Here is a 26,448-nt window from a genome sequence, read left to right on the forward strand (position 1 = left end):
CTTACAACAACTTCTTGTACCCAACTTGAATCCCACAAGCTGAAGCGGGTCATGTCGAATCCGGTCGCACTTTACTCAAGCGCTTCGCTCGAGGCTGCCAATGCAACACCTTTCAGCTCGACGAGTGGCACGCTTGAGCCAGCACTGCTCCAAGCTCTTGCGGCAATGAAATTCAACTTCATGACTCCGGTACAGGAAGCAGTCCTCAGCAAATTACCATCTATGCACAGTGACTGGTAGGTTCACTGATACTCGTTGTTCATTCGCTGACCGCCTTCCAGCCTAGTTCAAGCAAAGACCGGCACCGGGAAGACTATTGCCTTCTTGCTTCCTGCCTTGCAGAATTTGCGACAGTCATCTACGGTCAAAGGACAAGTCTCCATCCTCATTTTGTCTCCTACCCGAGAGTTGGCATTACAAATTGCCTCGGAAGCCCAACGATTAGCGTCGAAGTTTCAGCCACCGGTTCATGTACACACCGCGTTCGGTGGAACAGCCAAGGCCAGCGCACTGGAAAAGTTCAAGCGCGAAGATCCCAATATCTTGGTTGCGACACCGGGGAGGCTCAATGATTACCTCTCGGAGGCGAATGTGAGGGCGAAGTTCAAGAACATGAAGACGTTAATCTTGGATGAGGCTGATAGAATGCTTGATCAAGGTATGCTACTCTCGTAATGTCTAATACCAGTCAAGCGATCGTAGACTGAGAGCTTTAGGCTTTCTACCTGATATCCTCCGGATCCTGAACGCTTTACCACCAAAGTCGGGCCACAATGGTCAATGGCAAGGCATGTGCTTCTCAGCAACGATACCGCCCAAGATGGAAAAGGTCTTCTCTCATGTGTTGACGAAGGGTCACACTACTATCTCAACTATCGACAAGACGGAGCCACCAACGCTAACAAAGGTGCCTCAATACTCGGTCATTATTCCTACCGTCGCCGAAACTTTCACAAGTCTGTTCTCGCTTCTCAAGGAGGAATTGAGAGCTGTAGATGGAGTGCCAAGAATCATCGTATTTGGTACTACTGCGAACCTTGTGGCCATGTTCGCAAGGGTATTTGAGGAAAAGCTGGGCCTGCCTGTTCATGAGCTGCACAGCCGGCTGTCGCAACCTGCGAGAACCAGAGTGACGGATCTTTTCAAAGATAGTAAGAATGCTGGAGTATTATTTGCTTCTGACGGTGAGACATCGCTCAATGCTTCCTCAACTCCGAGTACTGACGATATTAGTGATCGGGCGAGGCATGGATTTTGCAGACGTCTCCTTGATCATCCAAGTCGGACTCCCCTTGGACTCAGACGCGTACACCCATCGTGTGGGCCGCACAGCACGCGCTGGCAAAGATGGACGGGCAGTCATTATACTAACCCAACAAGAAAGCTACTTTCTCCACACCAACCCTCAATTTCCAATCAACCCATACCCACATGCCGATCGTATCTTGAGTGGCCACTCTGCCCAAACCAACGCTCACTCGATCAATGCGAGATTGGAAACTATTGATCCCAACGTCAAGCGAAAGGCCTACTCGGCATATCTGGGTTTTATGAAAGGGTTTGTGAGGAAGCTGAGAATCGAGCCAGAAGGCCTTGTCAAGATGGCGAATGAGTTTGCGGTACGGAGCATGATGTGTGATGAGGTGCCTGAGATGGACAAAAAGACTGTTGGGTGGGAATCATCAATTTCGTTTCGTTTTGTACTATATGCTAATTGCCTCTGTAGCAAAATGGGTCTCAAAGGCGTGTCTGGTATCCGCTACGCCAAAAACACTCTCTCAACTCAGAACCAGGACGCCAAACGGGTCGCTCCGAGGCGTGAGCCAGATCCTCCGTCCCGACGACTCAAGCATCAAGATATGCCGGAGGCAATCCCGAAGCCTGCTCCGACGCGACAGCCTGCAGGCGGGAGTAACCCTGGACGTGGTCGTGGACGTGGACGTGGTCGTGGAAATGGCGGGGGCGGTCGCGGTGGTCGTGGCGGTGTTGCAAAGGGCGCGAATTCGGAGCCACTTGGCCGTGAACGTTGAGAATTCGTGCTGTGTATGACTTTATTTTCAGAGTTTAGGCACGATGGTCCACAAGGGAACGCAGCTTAGAGAACCAGGAGGCAAGTTCAACCCCTTATAGATTTCAAGCGACTCTACAGCTTTAGAAAGTACAGAATTGATATTTCAGACTATCGTTGGCTTGGCCCTCGCCTTGGACATATTTCTCTGGAATGTGGAGGCGGACGAGGGCTATTATTCTGGAGTTGTCTGGTATGTCCTTGAGCCCAGGAGTGCTGACTCAGACAGATTTACTGCTGTTTCATTGGCTAGTAGTGAGGTGTCTAAAGATAGACGTGCACAAGGCTGAGGGGAGCTAATTTGCACATTTGAGCGTCTTGCGCGTTCCCCATCTTCCCAACCTCACATCTAGCATATGTTCTGACCTATCCATCAAGATTTTATATTAGTCCGTTTGCGCTTTTGCAGTATCATCTTGGGCGACCACTGAGCGAGCCTTTTGCCGAGTCTCGCAACCGTTCTAAGTGGGGCTGGTGGGGGTTGGATGAAAGCCAGATCATTCTTCGACCCTGAGTAACTAGGAATAAGTAGGCTGGTTTGTGCTGATTGCCCGAGTATACGCTTTGGATAATGGATCCTCGGTTCCCAAAACGAAAATCTTCCTTCACTGGAGGCTCGGACGATCAATGGGTTCGACCTGAAAGGCCCGAACAATCCGTTCCAGAAGTCTTTGAGAAAGGTCAAACACAACGAATACGACGGCGGGCGACGGCAGAGAATGTACTGATGCCGATGCAAGTCGGAGATGATTTTGCATTTAAAGACTTTACAACGGCGCAAGAGTGTTCAAACAATGCTAATGAGATGATAATGGGGCCGACAACGAATGAGCCTAATTTTCACATTGCAAAGAACCATGAGTCCAGTCCAAGTGACTATGTGGATAGTGCTTACGCTAGTTTGGATATCTCTCCATATTGTTCCCATGAGTTACCGATCAACCACTCCTTTCTACCTAGAGGCCCTCAGCTTGACATGGTTGATGATTGGGGAGGCCAGCACATCAGTTCTGATCGATCTGCTGCAGAGAGTTGGCAGGAGCCGTTTGAAGACCAAACCAACGCGTCAGATCCACCTTGTGTCCAAGAATCCTTCAGACGATATCCTTTACCCGAAACTGACAACCAAATTCTCACTTCGCAGTCAGAGGCGGATTTGGCAAAAGCTCATTACATTCAGCTTGATGCTGCCTCACAAGTGGTCGAAAAAGGCTTAGGCTCAGACGTCACTTTAACACATGCTGGCGATTTACAACATGATGCACCCAACAATGCCCTGTTTAGCCCAGTGCCTGTTTTTTCTCAGTTGGGGGCAAGTCCCTGTGGTCTCGAAGACGAGCCATACAGCTTCCACAAAATTACGGAGAAATCGAGCCAAAGCTCAGACACGCAGCAGGAATGCAGTATAAGCCCTCAATGTTCAGGACTGGCGGAGCTTTCAGAAGATCAAGATAGCTGTCTAAGCAACGAAAGTGAAGAGCAACTTTCCAGATCACCTCAAAGTTGTAAAGAGCTTACGATTTCTTTCGCCAAGCACCGAGTAATGGTATCCGTGATGCGCTATTTCTACAGTCTTTTCGACGATAGATGGGAGTCGCAGTGCAGGCAAGTTACCAGTTCTCATGATGAACAAGGTAGACATCAGGTCAACGTTCAGAAAGCTACCATCGAAAGCAGCTACCCGAAGCGCTCAGAGCAGCTTGGCGACCAAAGCGATTCCGAAAATGATAACCATCAGAAAAAAAGGCGCAAACGACGAAGGGCAAACAGTATGACAGACTTGGGCCGTAAAACTCCATTATTCGCATGCCCATTCCACAAATACGACTCCCAAAGGTACCGAACCAACGAATCCAGAGGTCACCGCTATCGTACTTGCGCTGGCCCAGGGTTTATCTCAATCTCCCGATTGAAGTAAGTAATTAGTATTTATTCACCAATGCTCACTCTGGCTAACGCATCAAGAACACATCTCGAAAGAGTCCACCGTGTTGTTCAATGTCAAAGATGCTGGACAGTCATGGATAATACGCAAGAGCTGACAGAGCACCTGAATGAGGAAACTAGATGTCAGAAGCAGATGCCAGAGCCTGAGGGTATAGACCAAACCAAAATGAGTTTGATAAAGAGCAAACACGGAGTCAGCTGGGAGAGCATTTACGAGATCCTCTTTCCAGGAGCACGAATTCCCAGTCCTTGTAAGTCTTCAGCCCCTAGTCACGAAAGAGACACTTATAGGCTACAGATTGGCAACCTGAAACCGACTCAGAGCAGGCAGAAGACCCTTCGTCTCCACAGAGTCGGCAGCTCCAGGAATTTGAAGCCTACAGCAGACGGGTACTGCCACAGCTTGTGGAGGCACATTTATCCGCTAGCCTTGACAACGATTTGGCTCCTCTTGAGGAGACGTTGAAAGCACGTGTTGGAGATTTGGTACGCTCGTGCCAGTCTATGGTCTATGAAAAGTTCCAGAAATTTCAGCAGACTTCAAAAGAGACACAGGAAGCGCAAAGTCGTCCTTCTGCCTCCGATTCCCAACCAAATTTTAAACCTAATGATACGCTCACTAGAAATATTACACCTCCGGAGCAATCCAACAAACTATTCTTCGATGAGCCAACGCACTTACAGCCTGCAATTGATTTCTCGGATGTCGTCAATAAAGATGATGGCATGAAATATAACGCGACGCAAAGTAGGACAGCAGACTCAGGCTACGGAAGCGCCTCTCAGTCGTGTTTATGCTCGTGCCATAGCTCGATTGAAAATGCCATGCCCGCTGAGCGAGAAGTCATGGCAGGAGCAGAGGCATCTGGGCAATTGAAACCTCAATGCACGACTTGCGCTTTTTACCACACAGAGTCAACTCTGGATCAAAATCTACAGAGTGGTTACGACTGGAATGCGATCGACTTTGATCTCTACCATACTGAGCAGAACGACGAGAATAACGCAACTTTCTGGTCTTGAAGAATTGCGAGCGTCAGAGAGCGTCAGAGATCTTCTCCACCACACACGGGCGCGCTCAACTACAGCACAAGAGGACGGAGGTTTCCAAGCCGAACTGCAAGCCACACCCCTACCGTACCCTAACGTCACCTAGACTTACGAGATGAACGCTTCAGCTGGACATGTCTTTTGCCAGACCACTAGCATCGCCATCGAACGTCCTGCATTTAGAGCATCTCCGGGCTCAAACAGCCGCAAGAAAGAGCTGAGCGAACATGCTCCCGAGTGGCAGCTTTACGTTGTAGGCACCCATACACAAGGCTGAAGATAGTGACCATCACTTAGGGAAGATGCCACACTACAGTCGATCGCTTATCATCCTTCGTGCGTTGTGGCTTGAGTAATAGCGTACTTCTGATTCATGGCGTCGTTTAGCAGACTGCCATAACCCCGCACTATCCTCATACCTGCAGCTCGGCCAATGACATAGCAGGAACATACGGCAATGGACTCTAGCCACCTGCCTAAATAGTATTGCCCTCCTCGCCAAGGCCGGTCAATACAGCAGGATCTTTTGAAATTAAAGCCCAGTCTCGCCTCGCTGCTTTTTTGCTTTGAAGTCCAACATCATGTCCTTCTTCCAAGATCTGATAGGAGCTTATGTACTGCAAGGCTTCCGTATCTTTATCGCTTTCAAAGAAAACGTCATCTCGTTCTTTCAAGAAGGGTCTGTAGCTCAGGCACTGCTGAGCTGCTCACTGATTGGTCTCGGCCTGTACACTTTGTACGGAGCGGTATGGCGTCTATACTTGTGCCCCCAGGCCCATATTCCCGGCCCGTGGTTCGCGAAGTTGACCTTCTGGAATGAATTCTACTACGATGTTGTGTGTGGAGGCCAGTATACTTGGAAGCTCCTGGAGTATCATAATCAGTATGGTAGGTGCTAGATGACGCCCTAATCCTGCCGCCGCTGATTTGATAAGGTCCTGTAATTCGTATCAATCCATACGAGGTGCACATCAAAGACGTCGACTTCATCGATCAAATGTACGTTGGAGGAAGTAAACGACGAACCAACAAATGGGCTTGGGCTGTGAGCTTATCATCTATTCCAAAGTAGCCAATCTAACTCGATGGCAGATGAAAATGTTCGGTCAGTACGACGAATCAGCCTTCGACACCCTTGACCACGAAAAACACCGATTGAGACGAGAGCCCTGGGGACCATACTTCTCCAAACAATCCGTCAGCAGGCTGCAACCAACCCTAATCCAAGACAAAGTCAACCTCTTCTGCTCACGCCTAGCCGAGCACAAAGCCGCCGGAAAACCCGTCACAATGATCTACGCGTACGCCTGCGTGACCACAGACATCATATCCGACTACTGCTACCCAAGCGGATACAACTACCTCTCCCAGCCCGACTTCGACACCGCCCACTACGACGCCTGGATGGTCCTGACCCTGCTCTCCCACACCCTCAAACAATTCGGCTGGCTCTTTCCCCTCCTGAACGCCATGCCGCCCTGGCTCACGAAGCGCACAAGCCCAGAAGCCTACCTCGTCCAAAGCTTCAAAAGCGAACTGACCCAACAAGCCAAGGACGTCATTGCCTTCTCCAACAGCGCGTCCAAGGACTCTGAATCCAAACCTTCCCGCCCCTCCCTCCTCCAAGCCCTCTACGAATCCCCCGCCCTGCCCCCCGCGGACAAAGCCCTCTCCCGCCTCGCCGCGGAAGCCCAAACTGCCATCGCAGCCGGCACGCTCACGTCCTCGCACGTCTTGAAGGCAGCTACTTTCCACATCCTCGCTAATCCGCGTATTCGCGACCGGCTGATGGAGGAGCTGGAGCAAGCCATTCCGGACATCGATACCCCGCATCCCCCAAACCTGCGCGAGCTCGAGGCCATCGAGTATCTCGTCGCGATCATGTATGAGAGCTTGCGGATCGCGCATGGGGTTAGTGGGCGCTTGCAGCGCATCTTTCCGGATTACGATTTGCCGTACCGTCGATCCGCGAAAACCGATAGTAGTGATGATGGGGATACTGTGGGGGTGGTCGTGATACCACGCGGCACGCCCATATCAATGACGCCCCTCCACGCGCACGAAGACCCCCGCGTCTTCGTGGACCCGTACACATTCGACCCAGAGCGCTGGATCCCCCTATCAACGAACGGGCTCAGGCTGCAGAAATACCTCATGTGTTTTGGCGCCGGCAGTAGGATTTGCGTCGGTATGGAGTTGGGCAAGGCGGAGATTCTCACGTGTTTGGCGAGCGTGTTTAGGAGGTTTGGAGGGAGGGGGGAGGGGGATGAAGCTGGTGGGGGGGACGGAGAGGAGGAGGGATGTCGATATTAGACGGGATGCGTTTAATGCGTTGAGTGCGGTCGGGGGGAATGGGGTTGTTGTGGAGTTTTAGGGGTGAGTGTGGGGGGGGGGGGGGGGGGGTTGGGGGGGGGGGGTTGTGGGAAGGAAATGGACGGCCGTCTATTATGTGTAAGTAACGAAAATGAAGGACGGAGAGGGATTTGTGTGAGCAGGGCAGGGCAGGGCGGGAGACGAGTTTGACGATATCTACGGGTTTTCGGCCTCATTGATATGATTTGTCGACTCCCAAGGCAAGCAAGCAAGCTGTCGAATTTCTTGTCCATGGATCTTTTTACACAACTGCCGGGTTTGACGTCGTGCTTTACTCGGTCCTTCATATTCAGAGCTTTGTTCGCTAGCCTTTCGCTGTCTTGTCCCTCGCTCTCTCGTAAGTGGTAAGTGTGGATGCAAGATTTAGACACCAACGTACGTATGGATGGATGGGTGAATTGAAGGAGAGGGAGAGAGAGTGAGAGGGGGGGGGGGGGAAGAGGCGTCTGGGTTGTACCACTATGGCTAGTAAGTACTGGAGGGAAGGGATACGATGGATTAGTGATATCGTGGAAGTGGATGCAATATGACAATTTTTAGGATGAGATGACTTAGCTTTTTGACGTTCAGTATTGTTGATGAAACGTGATGCCGGACCTCGACATTTTGTTGGAAAGGTGAGAGACTGAAGCGGGTACAGACAGCTGCTTCTCGATCGGTACAGGATCGTAATCGCAGGCTACTTGCTATTAGAACGAGGGTGTGAAGTCTAGAAGCTGGTTGCCAAAGTCGATCGGATTCAATGCTTTATTTGAGCGGTGGATATATCTCAATGTAGACTGCTCGCTCTTCGCGACCAATGCCCTACACCTCCTGCCATTGCTGCAATTGTACCCTACCCAAACCGCAATATTCCCACCCCAACCTCCTTAATTCAAACCAAATGGATCCACCCATGGCACCAGCTCCTCCCTTACATGAATATCGATCCGATCATCATCCCCACATATGTCGCACGGCACCCCAAAACACGCTTTATGACACTCCCCCTCCTTTTTCTTCCCTCAATGCTTTGAGTAAGCCCCCACACCGCCATTTGTTGCCCTCTGACACACCAATGTAGTTCGACCCGCAAGCAGGTGAATTCGCATTCCTCAACGCACTAGCGGAGACAGCTTTCAGGCGAATTGGTGTGGTTGAAGAGTACTCCACCCGTGTCAAGGGGGGCGGCGTGTTCGTAGGTATTGAAGTAGCAGCCGAGGTAGATGGTCTTGACGAGGGGGGTTTGGGGCAGCCGAGTGCGTGGACGAGCACTAGATGAGAGAGGGGTCTTCGACACCAATGGGGCGGGAGGTGATGACGAGGTTTGCTGTGAGGAGCACAGGGAATGGGGATTTGGACTGCATGGTGGCTGTGAGGAGAGCTGGATGTTGAAGAGAAGTTGGTCGATTGCTTTGGCCAGTGCAGTGAGCGCTGGTGTGTTGGGAGACTGAAGCGAGATGCTTGGCGAAAGTTATGAGGATTGACGCGTAGAAGGAGGGATCTCCCTGTGTTTACGTGCAAAGCTGCAACACGATAGTGGGGGCTCATGTGGAACTGATCGACGTTGTAGCGTCTGAGAGCGTCCATACTTGTCGAGCGGTGTATTCTTCGTAGAGGGAGACGCTGTGTCACACCTCTTTCATCAATGCTGTAAAAACATGCTTGTGATGTTCTCGTCCATCCACCAGTCTTACTGCTCGCTCTCAGGTGGCGCTCATGTCACCCTCGAGTCAGCCATTGCTGCATGATATTATGCATGATATCTGCGCGTTGCCCATCCGAAGCAATACCGCTGACGTGTATTTGCGAGCCGGCCTTCCTCTTTCCATTTGATCATAACAAGTGTTCCTGTAACAGTCAAAGGGATTCATTGTAGGATGTAGATTGGTAAGCACAAGCCCTGGCTTCCCCCATTCCTACTCAAATGGGGGTTTGAACAGAGTAAAAGACAAGCACTCGTCAGCATTGTCTACTGTCATAACGAAGACATGACTCTTCTTCGTCGGATGTTACGAGTAAGCGAGGCGTAATTGCGATGGACGGCCGCCGGAAATTGAAATCTTCTTCATGGAGGAGGATCGACCGACTACAACGTTTCCTACTTTACTCTTCGCTTTGGCATGTCGTCTTGAACCTTGTATTGATTGACTTCTTTCTAAATTGCTCTTTTCTTTGCCACACGCATCTCTTCTCCAGAAAGTGGTTTGGTACGTCGCAGATCAATCCTGTGTCGTTGCGAACTTGCGCCTGAATGCCCTTTGCATGAGTATATTTCTCGTCCTGTTCTATGGTACGTCTTCATTTGTATAGAATCGAGGCTGTGGCCGCACCTGATAAAGGGGACGGTGTCGCCCAGGGTGTAGGGTTATGATGATGCAGCTGGTCAGGGTGTCTTGTTCTGCTAAACATCAGAGGGTGACTTCTAACTATCTGGTATTCCACAGAATAGCCTGGTATCGACTTGGACTTGAACACCCGTCCATTGTAATTAATTCTTGATGGTTGACCCTGTTTGCGTGGTTGTGATCCACTTTCCCCGTCCAGTCATCGAACTCCCTCTCTTCTCACTCCAGCCGCTCTTTCTTGTCGCGCTATCTCCTCCACGCCGAGTATCAAGGATCGCAGAGGGGAATAGGTCCAAGTGTAGGGAGGGCTGAAGGTTTTTGGTCCGGATGGCGTAGCATTGATTGGTCTTCCATGTCCACCATCTTGGACGAGCTGCCTCGTGGTGTGTGTTATTCAAGTCAGTCTGACGCAGCATAAAGGGTTCAATTTCTTTAGCCGCTGATGAAGCTTCTGAAAGATGAAGTCTATGATGAGAGGATCCCATTCTGGACTCAACTAAATGATAGTGCCATGCCAAGACGCTAGCTACTGTACGTGACCCGCGCGACAAGGCTTGGCGGCATGAAGTATTTACCTGTGTCACACCTCTTTCATCCTGAACCAACAACTCGCTTCAGTCATTTTCTGCCTTCTCCCGCCATGGCAAAAGATCATTCGGAACATTGTGCGGAAGACGTGAACATGCAGAACGTGCAGGATATCTGCTGCTGCTGCAAAACCTGATCTCTTTCGCGAGAACGGTTGTTGGCACTGAACCTTCGTTTTTGGGGTTAGGCTTGAGAACATAAGACGTTCGCCAACCAGCTTCCTCGCTTGCAGCACAGACACTGTGGATAGTCATGATAGTGAAATTGACTGGAAAAGAATGAGCCATCGCCAGTTGAATCAAAAAGTGGACCCCCAACGCCACCGCTTCCTCCCAGTGATCCCTTCTACACAATGTGTAACATTGAGCGTGCCCTTCAACAGCTTGAGCAGGGAAACAAGCGGAGTGGAGAATTTGATTACAAGCCTTGTCGGAACTAAGTAGATTTAAGACAACTGGTCGGCTGCCTAACTCTCAAACCCAGTATATCTTTGAAATCGGGCAGAAATTGTTCACCAACCGAAGAAATTATGTTTTCATGATGACGAGTCAAGACCATTGCGACTACGTATCTCAGACGGCTATCGCACAACAGGCTGGCGTTGTCATGACTCTGACCCAACTAAACTCACAATCGACGCTCCAATCCCGACGCCAAAGGACAGATCATTGACCTACAAACACGACTTGCTCTTATCAAAGCCAACAAACACATCCTGGAACAAGAATTAGTTGGCAATTCATACAGAGCGGTACCAAGGTATTCGAGATTCGCCAATCCATAAACTTTCATGAAAAGTGCCGCCCAACAAGCAGGTCCCGCCGTTGTAAGGTAACGCCAAGTATTAATACCGTCGCGAATACGTTCAAAGTAATGCTAGAGTTGACTTTGACGGTGTTTACTGGTTTGGAGACCACTGCAAATAGACTTGGCTTAAGGTGCCAATGTCTTGGGAACCAAGAGCCATTCTACGTACGTAGAGTGGCGATTGAAGGTATATAGCTGCTTGGATTTATGGCTTTTCAAGCCCTGGTATCTACTGAGCCCTCTTCTGCCTCGACTCAAACGGCAAGAGCAGACTGAGAATGATGAGCAGGCCAAATAATCCAGCACAAATGAAAAGCGGCGCCGTCGTCTCAACATTGGCGTAGCTGCCAACCAAGACACCTGAGATACCACCCACCCGATTCAAAACAACGCAAATGGCGTACCCAGTGGCTCGATGAGCCGACGGAAGAATTTCGGGCGTGTACGCATATATGGTACCGTAGTAGATATTTCTGGGACACAGAAGTCAGTATCTAACACATCATATAAAGGGGAGAAAGCTTACGATGCAGCAGTAATGGCAGCAGAGACGCCAACATTCTCAGCAGGCGTCTTAACCTGCGTGTATCCGAATTGCAAGGCCATTGTGATCGCCGCACCTATCGCAAGTGCGCCTCTTCTGCCAACAAACCTCGTCTCAACAAGAACTGCTGCTATGATAGGTCCGAGTAAACCAGATACCTGGTTAATCGCATAATTCCGCCAGACCGTATAATTGCTATCGTCGCCAACGTCGGCTCCTCGCGACTTCAGGTAGTATGGTAAAAAGACCGAGTACAAAGGTGTGACCATGCCGATCACGAACCAGTTTGCAATAATCACGGTTGTCGACCACGCCAGCTTCCTCGTGACAAAAAGACCCGAGAAATGTTTACGAAGTCGAAGTCCAGACCAGACTGATTTCTCCGTGTTGGAGATGCGGCCTTGCGACTGCAGGTGTTCTAATGTGAGTGAGAAAGAGCGGTTGTATTTCGACGCCACTTCATAGAGATTGCTCAGTACTTCTTCATCACGGTTCTGACTGACTAGCCACCTCGGTGTTTGCACCATCTTGATGACTAGTAATCGCAGAAGAGCGAGCGCGAGAACGAGTAAGCCGCAGGTGACATGAAGATAACGCCAACCCAAGTTGTTTTGGCGAGTGCACTGTGCAACCGTAGCATCTGGCGCGCATGAATAATTGCTCATGAATGCCCAGGCCAAAAGCCCGGTGATCGTGTATCCGACGGCCCACCACACAGCCATGAACGTGACGAGCCAAGACCAAGCGGCAGGAAGAAACTCGATCAGGTTGGTGGCATCGAGAATGTAGTTTCCACCCGCTGCTGCTGAGTAGATGGTGACCCTTTCTCAGTGTTAGCTCTGCTGACCACGCGCGGTACAGTATTCGACAAGGGTGACGTACATCGTTGCGAACGAGATGTAGTTCGGCATGCCCGCTGCAATTAGTACGAATATCGCGCAGATGAAAAGACTGGTGTTGAACGCGAGCCTCCTTCCGATGATATCTGCAGAGAAGCCCCAAAGAGCAGCGCCGATGAGCAGACCCACCTGAGAAGCAAGTGCAATCCCAGCGATTTTCTTGGTTGGACTTCCGTACTCTTGCGCCACTGCCGGCTGGGCTATCGAGTGACAGATGATGAGAAGCTTCCTTCGTCGTCAGCACATGCGCAGTGATTGACAGTCCGCAGCCGCTTACAGAATCCACCATATATCCAAACCCATTGAGGAAGAAGAGCTTCCACTGAAACGGCGTCATTCCGATCTCCTCGATGGCCTCGTTGATGAGGGCCATCTTTCTCGCCAACACCGGGTCGATTTGACTGGTATCGAAGACCTCATTCTTGACATCGATGCTCGAGTCGCTGGATGCAGCACCATCTCTCTCGTCATGCGACAAGGCCGCACTTTTCAAACCAGCATCCACAGACATGATGCGATATCAGGTACAATTGAGAAAGAGTTTTGATAACGCTGAAGCGACACAAGGGTGCACGGGATCTTTATATCGGGAACCGAATCACGTCTTCTATGGATCGGATTTGCAAACCTACATATCGGCATTTCGTATACTTGGAGCCAGCTTCTGGGCTTGTTTTCCATGTGCTTATCGATGAGGCGTCGTCCCGAACATGGTAGCGGATGTCACAGGCCAATTGCATTCGCTTTCGCTTGGCATGGCGGAAGATCTACAGATGGTGTCATCTGCACGGCAATGTCGAAATGCCCTCGAGCCCCCACCAAAATCCCCCATGGTCAACCTGCCTTTTTGGGGCAGCGGCAGGAAATCCGACCCTGTGTTATGCATGCTCAGAACCTTGTGGGATGATGATACTTAGTGGAGGGAGCCCCCACCCTCCATTACGCATGCGCGACCGATCCACCGATGGATTGTATCTGACCATTTGAGCACGCTGATCTATCCACAAAACAAGCTTGGACCCTTCACAATATTTCGGATTCGACAATGACTGCTCACACTGGATTGACACCTGCTGTGCTGAAATACAAAGCCCCCGATCCCCTGGTACTGGAGTTCGAGGTCCAACCAGATCGTGCAGGCTTCGCAGAGCCGAAGAAGAGCGCGCTCTTTGCCGCTGCATCGAAAGTCGACGATTTGACACCGTGGATTGGCACGCAGCTGCATGGGGTGCAATTGAGTCAATTGACAGATGCCCAAAAAGATGACCTGGCGCTCCTTGTCGCGGAGGTATGAGTTGCAACTATCGGTTGGCAATAGGCTGACGCCTTGCAGCGTGGTGTAGTCTTCTTCAAAGATCAAGATCTGACTCTCGATGGCCAATACGAGTTGACTAAACACTACGGCGTCGTAAGTGATGCGAACAATATCTCGGCGCATCCTGAACTAAGACAACTTGCTGTAGCAAGACCGCGACCCCAACCAACACGATCCCAAGCACGTTACTATCCTCGGACGCGATAAGTTAGCACCACCTTGCTCTCACTCGAGCCTTTCTTGACGAACACCAGTGACCGAGGCTACGCGAACTTCGGGCAAGACTTCCACAACGACCATTCCTTCGAGCTGAACCCGCCCGCATATACCATTCTCCGCATGGTCAAAGCCCCGCCTACGGGCGGGGACACAATCTTCACCAGCCAAGTCGCTCTCTTTGACAAGCTGAGCCCGACCTACCAGAAACTTCTCGAGCCGCTGCATGGTGTACATAGCTCTGAGGTCAGTATTCCCCCTCGTGCTATACTTCCGCTGTCTTCCCTCGACAATCTAATGGTAGACCGATTGACCAATATCTTTTCGCAGGCTTCATACATCAATAGCATTAACGGCGGCGGCATAGCATTCCGCCCTCCTGTGCGTCGCGAACACCCACTCGTACGCACTCCACCCTTTTCCTCAGCTCCTCTCCTTCTCCTTCCCCAAACTCCCAACCCAACATCCCCCCTCCCATACCCATCCTAACAACTAAAACCCCCTGCTCCCCTAGATCCGCACCCACCCCATCACCCACCTAAAATCCCTCTTCTACAACCCCACCTTCACCCTCCACATCGCCGAGCTCAAAGAAGCCGAAAGCGCCCACCTCCTCTCCTTCCTGCGCGAGCACATGCACTCCGCGGACGATCTCACCGTTCGCTGGCGCTGGGAAGCTGGCTCTGTCGCGTTTTGGGATAATCGCGTCGTCGCCCACCGCGCTGTGCCGGGGGGTTATGATAAGAGGCTCAGGGAGGGGAAACGCACAGGGGTGTTTGGAGAACGGCCAATCTTTGACGCGGAGAGAGGGGTGACGTGGGGGGAGAGGTTTGCTGGGGCTGGGGTGGGCGTAGGGGAAGGTGAGGAAGGGGGAAGGGGGGAGGGGATGAAAAGGGGGAGGTCGGGTATATGGACAAGGAATACGAGTATAAAAAGATGGATGCGGATGGTAATGCGCAGTAAGAGGATATCGCAGGGGAGAGTAACGAGGGTTACGCAGTAAACTCCTGTCGACAATCTTTGCGAACCTGAGTACGCTCGTACGCTGATAGGGAGCGCCGCTGGAAAGTTATTCCGAGCCGCTGGGTCGAGGATCAAATCCTGCGCCTGTCATCTTGTGAACAAACAAGCTACTAGTACAAGCTGTGACTGAACATCAATTGAAGGCTCCTGTTGACTATCAAGTCCCGTCTAGCAGCTCAATCAAACTTGATGCCAAGCTCTGAGGCGGTCCATGGCTCCTGTACAGGCGTGCGTAGAATCTACCCCTCATTTGAGCCTCATGGAGTCGCTCCAGTGCTCACTCACATTTGCCTGAAAGCGGCCTAATTATACGAAAATGGTCTAGAACATTTTTGTCTTTCATGCAGGCCAGACTGTCCCGCAGGCGGACTGATACTGATCGGCACGCCGTTCGACAGATCTAGGCTGCGCTTGTCGTTAGCGACCTGAGCGACGAGAATGAAGTCACGGCCGAAAGCTGAGGTTGATGAGGACTTTCAAGGATGTTTAGCGAATTCCATAGGTGCTCCTGAAGTACGCCAATTTGAGGATCGCTACGCGGTATATTTGTCAACGCTCCTTGCTGTGATATCAGTCATGCAAACGACCAGAAGTCAATTGGGGTCTCTACAGGAGGGTGGGGTCCTTGCATTAGCTTATGCTCTGCCAGCTCAGGGGTTACATGGACAGTCCAAGGCCTAGAAGCCGAGGGCAGGCGCCGAGGTTACTAGCACGAGGCTGAGATCTTGGGGGTTGGTACTTCGATTGCGACGATACCTCTTTGCTGTTTTCCTCCTCTTTCAATGGTAGAAGCAGCGTTCTTGCGAGTGCGGGAGTGGCGTGGACACCATCCGCTTGAAGGCTTGGACTTGCCTTGATTGAAGCTGAACATAATGGCGGCTGCAGGCCAAGGAGCTGGGCTGGCGGGCATGATTGCCTTCGCCCTTGAGAATGGCGAGACCGGCATCATATCCTCGGCGGACCGGCGAGCTTATGATCATATCATCCACCATACTGTTGGGGCTATTCCCCCAGTCGGTCTTGAAGGTCAGACCCCTGCTCCGCACTGAGGCTGATGGAGGGTCTAGCTAATCCTAGTCCACCAGATGCCCATGTCGTTGACATCTTGTCGAAATCCAAACTTCCTGAAGATGATTTGGATGAGATATGGGAGCTTGCGAAAAGCGTTGAGTCGGAGGAATCAGAAGATGGGTACTGGTCCACTTTGGAGGTTTATGTGGCACTTCATTTCGCTCAACTACATGCGCGTATCGAGTCTACTGAGATGGCACTACTATATACTGGAGTCGCATTGACGACCGGAAAGAAGCTTGGCCGTAAATCCAGCTACAAGCAAGCTCGCGCCGCCTCATTGGCTTTCGAGACTGCTCCACCCATGCCGCAGATACCTGCATCTGAGATTCAACGGACACGCTCGCAGGCAGCACCCCATGGCGCCACATCTCTCCATCCTTCCAACCAGTGGAATTCTGTGGTTGATGCCGATACATCATTACACCGCCGGCATTCCCACCAGACTTCCTCTGAGCGTGACAACACCTCGCTTAGCCAAGTTGGTCTAGAGGCAGTGAACGAGCTCGATACCATTCTACGTGAGGGCAGTGTGCGGAGTGATACTGCCACCCGAGCCCAAAGACTGGCGACCATACTCAAAACAAGATGCCCCGACATCTCCTTGGGTTCAGTCATTCAATCTGCCGGGCCCCGTGTCTCCGCCGCTAATGAAGGAGAGGCGCACGCAGCTCTCGTCAGAATCCATCGCCCCCAATTCAAAGACCCTAGCAAAGGCTTTGGAAAGCTCAGGTCTAAATCTACGAAAGACAAAAAGCGAGACACACAGACTTGGATATTCAGTGATGAAGAGAAAAGCCGTGCATTACAAGAGGCGGTGGACACTGGTTTTGTAGGGATTGCTGAAGCTCTACTAGACAAGGGTACAGATCCGAACCAGGTCAAAGTTGAGGAGAAAAGTAAAGTTCTTCGATCGAAAAGCGTTACAGCTAAGTCGGTCAACTACATTTTGAAGGCAGCTGCCAACAACGACACCGAGATGGTGAGCCTTCTTGCGAGCCGTGGAGTCTCTTCAAACAGTAAGGAACTTGCTTTGGACCAAGCTGTCAAACAGAGCTTGCCTGCTGTAGTATTGACCCTCCTACAGTATAACGTCGATGCTAATGCACTTGGTGGAAGTATCTTCCAAGCAGCGATCAGCTCCCAAAGGCCAGACATTGTAAAGCTGCTGTTGCGAGCGCGCTCGAATGTGAAAACGGCCTATATCACGGCGAATCTTCCACTCGCAGTCTCTCAAGGAAATCAGGAGATGATCTCTATATTAGTTTCGAGCGAAGCCGACGTAAATGCTGAGAGCGCTACAGCACTTCGTAAAGCCGTTCAATCGCAAAATGTCGATCTTGTTCTTCCGATCATGAAAGGAAGACCATCCAAAGAGACTGTTTCCATCGCATTTCAAGATGCCTTTTCAGCAAACAGCTCCGCATCCCTTGTCGAACAATATCTACTCCTCGAGATCTTGCTCTGTGGAGGTGCCGAAGGTAACAACGTTGCTGAAACACTCATCCATGTTGTCCGTGCCGGCCATCGAAATCTGGCTAAGCTCTTGATACTGCATGGGGCGTCTACACAATACAAAAACGCTCAAGCTTTACGTATCGCTGTAGCTGGCGGCAATGTTGGGCTCGTAGCCTGCCTTTTGAAGGGGTCCATCTCTGCTGATAGCATCAATGGAGCCTTCAATGAGATTACCAAGCCTTACGATGAGCAACAAGCGTACGCTTTGATGTCAGCTCTCATATTCAAAGGTGCTACGGGTCGACCGCTTGACGATGCACTTGTAGCTACGGTGCAGCAAGGCTGCATTGCGTTGGTTAAACTGCTGCTTGACCACAATGCCTGTGTGAACTATAAGGGTGCTCAAGCTCTCAAGATTGCCGCGAGCGCAGGCGATTTGTTTACGCTCCGGATCTTATCCAACAAAGGGCGACCGCAAACGCAGTCGATGGACCAGGTCCTTCCAATGATTCCACCTAGCCCCCCTAAATTGAAATACGAGATGACTAGGTGCCTCATCGAGGCTGTTTCACCAGCAAAGCTACAGACTAGCGCACTTGATCTTGCGTTGGTGAAGGCTATAGACTCGGAAACAGAAGCAATCGATTATAATCTAGTCAATATTCTAGTAACGTCGGGAGCTAACGTCGACTGTCAGCAAGGACAGTGCTTTCAACTTGCTGCGAGGCGAGGGGTGATGGAGTTGTTGCAGATCTTCATTCAGAGATCATCACATCTATCTTTACTCTCTACGGCCGTTCCGAATGCAATGAGACTCTCGAACTCGGCGCTGAGGCGAAAGGTCGTCGCCTTGATGCTCGATCATGGCGCACAAGGACCGACTGTCTCCCAAGCCCTCATTGATTCTCTATCCGAGAACCCAATGGATGAGGACTTGATGGCATCTCTACTCACCAAGGCCGATGTAGACTACCGAGAGGGTCAAGCCCTAAACCTTGCAATGCAGTACTCAACAAGAATACTCTCTAGGATAATTCAAGTAGGCAAACCAGGCCAAAAAACAATGGCTCACGCCTTGACCATGTGCATTAATCCAAGGACGCGGGAACGGGAGGCAAAACTGGACTTATTCCTGAAAGCTGGAGTGAACCAAGAGACTTTAGACGGAGCGCTTGTATCAGAGATATCAAGCCGATCAGGATACAGTATGCATGTAGTCAAGGCGTTGCTGAAATATGGCGCCTCATGCACCTTCGATGACGGGAAAGCGCTCGAGCTCGCAGCGCGGAACGGCGATTCGAAGCTTTTAGAACAACTTCTTGGAACCCAGCCTAGCGTCGATATCCTGCCAATGATCCTCCTCACGGCGATGAAAGAAACTCCAAGGGGCTTCAAGTTTGACACCGTAGGCCTCATTCTCAACGCTGGTGCCAGAGGCGATAAAATCAGCCAAGCTCTAACATACGAAGTCTGTAGCACCACAGATTGCGAGCTAAGAATTGTTCAGTTGCTCATCACTTACGGTGCAGATCTAAGCTACAAGCATGGCCAGGCTTTGAAACATACAGTCTCTGTGCCATTAAGCATAGAATTGCTCCGTACACTGATCGAGTCGAAGGGAGCTTCAAAAGTTATATCACGTTTGGTGCCATTAGCAATGAAGCATATTGAGCCAGTCAGATTGCCATTACTGCAAATCATTCTCGAGAAAGGGGCCTCAGGACCGGATGTGGATACCGCTCTGGTGACCGCTGTCTCAGAGTCCCCTCCGTCCCAACTCACTGTAGAAATATTGCTTCGATATGGTGCTTCACTTGACCATGATCACGCGAAGGCCGTCAAATGCGCAGCAGAAAATGGGGATCCAACGATCCTCCAGGCACTACTGTCAAAGTCTTGCAAGCTAAGATATCTATCAGAAGCTCTCCAAACAGCCATGCAAGCGTCTCAGTCTGAGAATGATGCAAGCAGAGAACAACGATTCGCTTGCATCAAGTTACTTACTGATGTTGGGGTACAAAACGACGATTCAATCCATAGGGGTTTGATTCAAGCCGTGGAGGAACGTGATCATTTCCTTGCACAACATTTTCTCAACAACGGCGGGGACCCAAACCACGATAACGGTGCAAGTGTAAGAGAAGCAGCTGTACATGGCGATATTATCTCTCTCCAGATGCTACTCCGAGTGAAGTCGATCCCAGGTGTCTGCTCCGTCGCTTTTGAAGCCGCGTCGCAGGAGCAGCTCAAGCATCCAAGTATCAGTATCGAATGCCTTTACAATGTGTATTCCATGCTTGTCACGGCTGGTTCTGCAGGTCCTGCCGTTGATGCAGCCTTTCTCGAGGCGCTCATTGACCGTCAACCATCCAAAAACGATTTTGTGGATACGGTGCTCAAAGCTGAAGGTTCATTAGACGTCAACTTCAAAAAGGGTAAAAGTCTTTGCATAGCTGCCAGTGCGGGCTTGTTTCCAATCGTGGAGGCATTACTGAAACGTAATCCAAGTAAGGCTACATTGCGATCAGCATTCATGTCCGCACTTCGATCCCGATCTCAAGAGAAGGACATCATCAAAGTGACAAGACTGTTTCTTGAGCACTCGAAAAATGAGAAATTTGTGTACTTTCAAGACAAGACAATGAGCGGACCTCTTTACACAGCCTTGCATCAGCACGCCGGGAAGCCAGAACTATTGGAATACCTGCTTGACAACGGGTGTTCAACTGAGGCTCAATTTACATGGCAATTTTCTCGCGAGTCTGAAGTGGAGGAAACCTCTGCGCTGCTGTGGCTCATCTGTCAAGCGGATCGCTCGACTGACACTCGGACAGTCAAGCTGCTTCTTGACCGAGGGGGTAAGCTGAGACTACAGCCGTCCTTCTTAGCATGCACAACTGACAGAAAGACTACTAGGTGACGCAAATTTCCGTACTCCCTGTTCAAGTAACAGCCCTTTGATTATGGCTGCTGCAGCAAGTCAACCCGATTTAGTCATGCAGCTCTTGAAAGCCGGTGCTCACGCGCAGACAGAGAATGCTTTGGGAGAAACTCCCCTTCAACATGCAACCAGTTCGGGGTGCGTTGAGAGCGTGAAGCACCTAATCAGCTACAATGCACAAGTGAACGACGAATCTTTACACATGGGTGCAAGATTAGCACGAGCTGAGGCTGTGAAAGCTCTCCTCGAACATGGCGCTGCAATAGACTATCCAGGCACTCTCTCGTGCAATGGACGGACTGCTCTGGGCGAGATTTGCCAGATGGCGTCCCCGGATGACGACCCAGCTGAACTCAAACAGACCATCGCAGAGCTCGTGAAAGCAAAACCTGACCCCGGGAAATTGACCAAAGGAAGAGCGCACGTCATTCTGGCACTCGAGAACGACAATCCTCTAGGAATACTTAGAATACTGTTTGCAGCTTGGCCTTCCCTGCGAGAGCATCTCAACGCCGACTACAACATCTACCATGGCCAAGGGAATCTCCGCTATAGCCCAACAGCATACGCTCGCCACTTCCTTTGCCGGCGTCCGTTTGACAGGCGTCATCTCTCTATGGAAACCCGATGCTGCAACCTCCCGAACTGCCCCGGCCCAGCACTCGAAGACCTCCTCCACCATCACGGCTGCCTCGACCGCTTCTGGAACGACAAAGCTGGCGCCAACCAGCCCTCCGGCACGTGCAGACCCCCTCAACACATCATCGACGCTCAGATTGAAGCCGCCGCAATCCGCAAAGAACAAGAGAAACAAGCCCGCATCCGCGCGGAGAAAGAGCGCCAACGGCTCGAAGCCCAAGCAATCCGCGACGCAGAAGCAGCGGCCGACCGCCAACGCGAACGCGACCACCAAGCCGTGATTGAAGAAGGCCGGCGCGCCGACGCACGCGAAGACCGACGCCGGCTCGAATTCGCCGAATCACAGCGTCGCGCCGACGAAGCAGCAGCAGAGTCAGAACGTCGGGCAGAGGAAGCAGCAGCGCGATCCCGGCGGGATGCGGAGGAGGCGAGACACAGAGCGGAGGCTGCGCGGGAGAAGCGGGAGCATGAGGCCAGGTTGGCGAGGACAAGGTCGTTGGCGAACGAGGAGGAACGGCATCGGACACGGCAGGAGAAGGGCAAGATGGCTGCTTTGGAGAAGCAGGCGAGGCTGGAGAAAGAGGTTTTGAGGGAGCGGAGGCAGTTTGTGGAAAGTGCGGCTGGGTTGGTGACGCAGGCGCAGATTGCGGGGGTGGGACAGAGGGAGATGGGGCAGATTTTGGGGGAGGTTGGGGAGGGGGCTAGGGGACGGTATTTGACTAATAGATAGGGAGAGGGTAGTGGAATGTACGGGGGTGTTTTGTGAGGGGAGAGTTGAGTTGAGTTGAGAGGTAGGAAGCGAGGGGATTTTTGATTCACTTGGCCATTGACAATATATTGCAAATTCAGGAGAGCGAGAGGTTAGATTACTGTTCTTGTGTGTCGTTCGATTCTCAGGCGGAGACAATACCCGACTTGTTACAATATTCCGTTAAATCCACGGTTGCGATATGTATGCCTAGAGCAATCTTTCCTCCTCTTATGAGGCGTTAAGTGCTTCTTCCCCCTACGAGTATCTCCCAGAAGCATATCGTTTCACAGGAGGAAAAGACGACAAAGTATAGTTGTATATGAAAAGGGCGGCGCCAAGGCCAGAATCACCAAGAATTGCAGAACTTCAACACATATATAATGGCAGAGAACTCACTCAGATTACCCTAAACCCAAGCACATTAACAACCCCCAAAACTCCAAACCCTCACATCTTCCTCCTCAACACCCCCGTCAACTCCTCCCTCGCCGCCCTCCACCCCGCAGCACTATCCTGCCCCAACCGCATCTGCTCCCCCACAAACCGCTGATGCCACTCCCTCAAACTCTCAAACGTACATTCCTTGGCCAACTTCAGCACGCGAATCCGATAATCCGCCAATGCGCGCTGCAGATCCTCCACGTCCCCCACCCCTTCCCCCCCACTCCCTCCCCCTCCCCCTCTCCTTCCACTTCCACTTCCCTCTAGGTTAGGGTTGGTTTCCCCGTCCGCGGCAAACATCACCACAATCTGCCCATACACCTCAAAGCAGTACAGCAAGTGACTGAGGTCGTTGGAGTCCGCGGGCGTCATGTCCTCCCTGTCGTGGTCCAGCCAGACGAGGCCCTTGGGCGTGATGATGCCGCGGAAGATTTTTGTTAGGTACAGCGTTTGCACGAAGGGGAAGCGCGCTTCGATGGCGGGGCAGGCGCGCGAGAAGTTTGTGGAGAGGAAGGAGGTCCGGATGTAGTCCGGATCGTCTTGGGAGCTCGAGTAGGCGGATGATAGGTCGGTTGTTATTGTTGACATTGTTGTTGGGGGCGGTGGGGGTTGGGAGTTTGTGGGGAGGGAGATGGGGGAGGGGATGGGGATGGGGATGGGGATGGGGGTGAATGGTGACGTGTGGAGGGTCGCTGAAACGTTTTTCCGAGCCGGGGATTGGATTGGTCGTGTCCGTGCCCGACTCAAAGTTTAGGGGATCTAATAGTCGTGTATATATAGATGAACGAGCTCGTTCACCTACGATGAGCTTTTACTTGCAGCTTGACGAAAGCTAAGTTGCCTCCTATATACGCAGAACTGGAGTCATTTTCTCTCTCAAAACTTCACAGCGTCCCACACTCCACGATCACAACCTCAGATTTAGGTTGCCCCGAGCTCGACCCGATGGACTCGACTGCCTTGACATAATCCTCACCTGAGGCTACCTCCCCGAATACAACGTGCTTGCCGTCCAGATGCGGTGTCGCAACTGTCGTGAGGAAGAATTGCGAGCCATTCCTATTCACGGTATTTAGCCCTTACAATACTATCAATCCAGCAGATTTCTCGATCTCGAGCTCACAAGCAAGAAAGAGGCGAAGAAGCTCTTGGGGGAGACTCACGTATTCGGGCCCGCATTGGCCATAGACAGCAGATACGGTCGAGTGTGCTTAAGCTGAAAGTTCTCGTCGTTGAAGCGCTCGCCGTAGATGGATTTGCCTCCAGTGCCCTTCGAACAACGGAGTTAGTCTCTTTGATTCAAGCACGGCAAAATGATCTCGATCGAATGACATACATCGCCCCTCGTGAAATCACCGCCCTGAATCATGAACTGCGGGATGATGCGGTGGAACTTCGAGCCTCGGTATCCAAATCCTTTCTCGCCGGTGCATAGAGCGCGGAAGTTGGCGGTCGTTCGTGGAACTACGTCGTCGTAGAGGGTGAATATAACGCGAGCTTCTGTACCTGATCATGGCGTGTCAGAGGAGTAGCACGAATCACGAGATTTGATTGGGGGTGGCAACATACCGCCATTGATCGAAAGATCGAAATAGCATTGCCCACCGGCGCCGGTGGCAGCTGGGGCAGACGCTGTCGGTGCCGCGGTGGACGTGGAAGGCGCTGCTGGGGAGGATTCTGGCTCTGATGTGGCCCGTCACATTAGGTCTCTTCTGTAGACTGTGCCAGATGATACGTACCCTTATCCTTGTTGAGCTTGCCCTTCAGCTTGTTCATGAATTTGGACATTATGGAAATGCCGCAGTTACGGGAATTGTAGAGAATAGGCAAGCGTTCTGTGGGATTTTGTGATGGAATTGTTGGATAGATATGGACAAAAACAAGGAATGCTAGCGCCTGACAGTGACGCGCTCTAGGCGGGAGCTTCCGGGCGGCTTCCGGGCGGGCTTGGCGTGTTGGCTGTCGCAATAATCTGAATTGCTTCTCGTCCAACGACATCCAAGATGTATGTATCTATACAATACGGGAGAGGCACAGGCTGTTCATGCTTGAGACCTACTGAGCTTACGAACCTCACGACTTTTCTCACGGTCCGACCTTCTCATCTTCTCGACGATAGGGAGTCGACTCAGATCTTTGTGCCAAAGACCATCAAACAAGGCAAACGATTGTCAATCTCTGGTAAATCTACTCCTTTATAAGCAGAGATGCCTTTGCATGAGGATATTTCTCATTGTTGTTGAGCTTTTCATCAATTATCAGGACGTGAAAGATGACATCTAAAGACTTATCGCGTGGCCACTTGCACAACAATTGTCACACAGAAGGCTTACTGTGCAGTCGTCCCTGGGAATTGGCAGGACTGATATCTCAATGCTTGATGCATGGGTCAATGGATTTCAGATGACTTGACGCCCCCCTGCCGCAGCAAGAGGCTCTCCCTCTACAGTTTCGAAGGTGGTTGCTACCAATTCGTCACGAAGACGCTCTAGACTTGCAATTCAGTGAAGTCCATCGGTCATATGCCGGCAGTGCAGATCAACCATTTCCCGATCCACGTGGATCAATCATAATGCTTCTTGGAGGTCTTATGCCAGCATCGCAATCTTTGGCCAGCCTAAGATATGTATCTAAGAACACGCGAGAGACAAGGTCCTAGTCGGATCGCAGAGAAGTCATACGCGACTACAAACAAATACTCCCCCGCAAGCTTCACCTCTACAGGTGAGTGCTTTATTAAATTTCTCGATCACAGCTAGAACATTACTTCTACCTTGCTTTAGGACCTTTTGGAAAGCATTGGCAAAGGAATCGATTCTGAGATGATCTTGCGCAAATCTTATACTCTACTTTCATTTGCAGTCGCTTTCATCGCCCTTTCGAGAAGCAGTCCAATGGTAGGGCTAGAGCCATGTCCATCTGGCAAAAACAGCACCGTTTCCCTTTACCCCGCCACCGGCTGTGTGTGGTGCAAAACGTCCGCAATCCTAATCGAGCTTCGCTGGGGCTTTTGGCATTACGGCGACTTTGATCGAACGGACTTGGCCGATTTCATAGACAAGGGCTACGGAGAGATACTCCGACAGCGACCCAATAGACCACCATGGTCGCTAGCCCATGTTAAGAACGGGAAGTTCAGATTTCGAGCGCGTGATCCGAAGCGCCCAGGGGTCGGATATGAATTCTTGTTGAAAGAATACAGTCTTGCGACGTCGGACAGGACCATGTTCAAGTATGTCGATGTTTCAGAGACTTTGGACTGCATGGTCCGGTACGGGATAATGCCCCCTTGGGATGGGAAACCCCCAGGCGCGGACCTGAGAGTACATCCCGTGCATGCCGACGGTGTGGTCGCTGAAAGGTATTTCAGGGTGTTTCCTGAGATGCCCGCTGAGGTTGCGACAAGTGAGGTAGATTGATGAAGAGTAATGACAGAGAGGCACCAGGATGTCTCGAATTGCAGCTTGCTTTTCCGAAGACTCGTGGTGTACGATCTTGCATTTGCAATTCGCGATGGAATTTTCAGTAACGCAGTCACTTCTGCGATACCTCAGGATAGAAAGTCTGGACTATGCATGGGGTGACATTGTCGTTAGCATTATTAAACCCTAACAACATCGAAGCTACAAATCCTTGCAGCCTCTGTTGGCCGGCGAGCTGCCTCCATATTGGCGCGCATAACAACCACAGACTTGCGCCACGCAAGTGCTATGTCTGACAGCGCCTTGAATCTATACCATTGTAGGAGAGGTATGTCAATTAGTCTTATTCTCCGAAGCGTTCCTGCACGCGCCACCCGCAAGCGCTTCTCCCCACTCGGCGCGGCGACTTCTTGCGCATTCAAGGATTCCGTGATGTTCTTTGCACTACACGCTTTTCAAAACATATTTGTTTGGTATCGTAATTCTTCTCCGTATTCAACCAGGTTCGCTCGAGCACGAGAAAAGTTGTTGGAATAGATAGCTACATTTTACTCCTAGAGTGTGGATG

General features: G+C 51.2%; 9 protein-coding genes across 9 annotated transcripts; 7 read left to right on the plus strand and 2 right to left on the minus strand.

The window, feature by feature from the left end:
* Positions 1–51: 51 nt before the first annotated feature.
* KY384_001715 (uncharacterized protein) lies at positions 52–2,030 on the plus strand (the record flags this gene model as incomplete). The annotated part of the gene is made up of 5 exons (XM_044810243.1): positions 52–236; positions 282–658; positions 717–1,184; positions 1,234–1,672; positions 1,727–2,030. 5 exons carry the CDS (start codon positions 52–54, stop codon positions 2,028–2,030), a joined length of 1,773 nt encoding a protein of 590 aa, XP_044673255.1.
* Positions 2,031–2,639: 609 nt separating this feature from the next.
* KY384_001716 (uncharacterized protein) lies at positions 2,640–3,986 on the plus strand (the record flags this gene model as incomplete). Its single annotated transcript, XM_044810244.1, has 1 exon — positions 2,640–3,986. One exon carries the CDS (start codon positions 2,640–2,642, stop codon positions 3,984–3,986), a length of 1,347 nt encoding a protein of 448 aa, XP_044673256.1.
* A 102-nt stretch (positions 3,987–4,088) lies between these two features.
* KY384_001717 (uncharacterized protein) lies at positions 4,089–5,038 on the plus strand (the record flags this gene model as incomplete). The annotated part of the gene is made up of 2 exons (XM_044810245.1): positions 4,089–4,266; positions 4,314–5,038. The coding sequence occupies 2 exons, from the start codon at positions 4,089–4,091 to the stop codon at positions 5,036–5,038; spliced, it is 903 nt and encodes a 300-aa protein (XP_044673257.1).
* Positions 5,039–6,062: 1,024 nt separating this feature from the next.
* Positions 6,063–7,378, plus strand: KY384_001718 (uncharacterized protein; the record flags this gene model as incomplete). The annotated part of the gene is made up of 2 exons (XM_044810246.1): positions 6,063–6,110; positions 6,158–7,378. 2 exons carry the CDS (start codon positions 6,063–6,065, stop codon positions 7,376–7,378), a joined length of 1,269 nt encoding a protein of 422 aa, XP_044673258.1.
* Positions 7,379–11,389: 4,011 nt separating this feature from the next.
* KY384_001719 (uncharacterized protein) lies at positions 11,390–13,114 on the minus strand (the record flags this gene model as incomplete). The annotated part of the gene is made up of 4 exons (XM_044810247.1): positions 11,390–11,633; positions 11,687–12,526; positions 12,587–12,828; positions 12,881–13,114. 4 exons carry the CDS (start codon positions 13,112–13,114, stop codon positions 11,390–11,392), a joined length of 1,560 nt encoding a protein of 519 aa, XP_044673259.1.
* A 534-nt stretch (positions 13,115–13,648) lies between these two features.
* On the plus strand, positions 13,649–15,137 carry KY384_001720 (uncharacterized protein; the record flags this gene model as incomplete). The annotated part of the gene is made up of 5 exons (XM_044810248.1): positions 13,649–13,891; positions 13,937–14,011; positions 14,067–14,125; positions 14,173–14,515; positions 14,649–15,137. 5 exons carry the CDS (start codon positions 13,649–13,651, stop codon positions 15,135–15,137), a joined length of 1,209 nt encoding a protein of 402 aa, XP_044673260.1.
* An 892-nt stretch (positions 15,138–16,029) lies between these two features.
* Positions 16,030–21,996, plus strand: KY384_001721 (uncharacterized protein; the record flags this gene model as incomplete). The annotated part of the gene is made up of 3 exons (XM_044810249.1): positions 16,030–16,183; positions 16,225–20,544; positions 20,603–21,996. 3 exons carry the CDS (start codon positions 16,030–16,032, stop codon positions 21,994–21,996), a joined length of 5,868 nt encoding a protein of 1,955 aa, XP_044673261.1.
* A 1,346-nt stretch (positions 21,997–23,342) lies between these two features.
* On the minus strand, positions 23,343–24,246 carry PPI1 (cyclophilin peptidyl-prolyl cis-trans isomerase Cyp2; the record flags this gene model as incomplete). The annotated part of the gene is made up of 5 exons (XM_044810250.1): positions 23,343–23,517; positions 23,622–23,728; positions 23,795–23,964; positions 24,028–24,141; positions 24,198–24,246. The coding sequence occupies 5 exons, from the start codon at positions 24,244–24,246 to the stop codon at positions 23,343–23,345; spliced, it is 615 nt and encodes a 204-aa protein (XP_044673262.1).
* An 836-nt stretch (positions 24,247–25,082) lies between these two features.
* KY384_001723 (uncharacterized protein) lies at positions 25,083–25,877 on the plus strand (the record flags this gene model as incomplete). The annotated part of the gene is made up of 2 exons (XM_044810251.1): positions 25,083–25,182; positions 25,321–25,877. 2 exons carry the CDS (start codon positions 25,083–25,085, stop codon positions 25,875–25,877), a joined length of 657 nt encoding a protein of 218 aa, XP_044673263.1.
* Between the last annotated feature and the right edge of the window lie 571 nt (positions 25,878–26,448).

The sequence above is a fragment of the Bacidia gigantensis genome (genome assembly GCF_019456465.1).
Source record: "Bacidia gigantensis strain McMullin 20006 chromosome Unknown contig_132, whole genome shotgun sequence".
Lineage (NCBI taxonomy): Eukaryota > Fungi > Ascomycota > Lecanoromycetes > Lecanorales > Ramalinaceae > Bacidia > Bacidia gigantensis.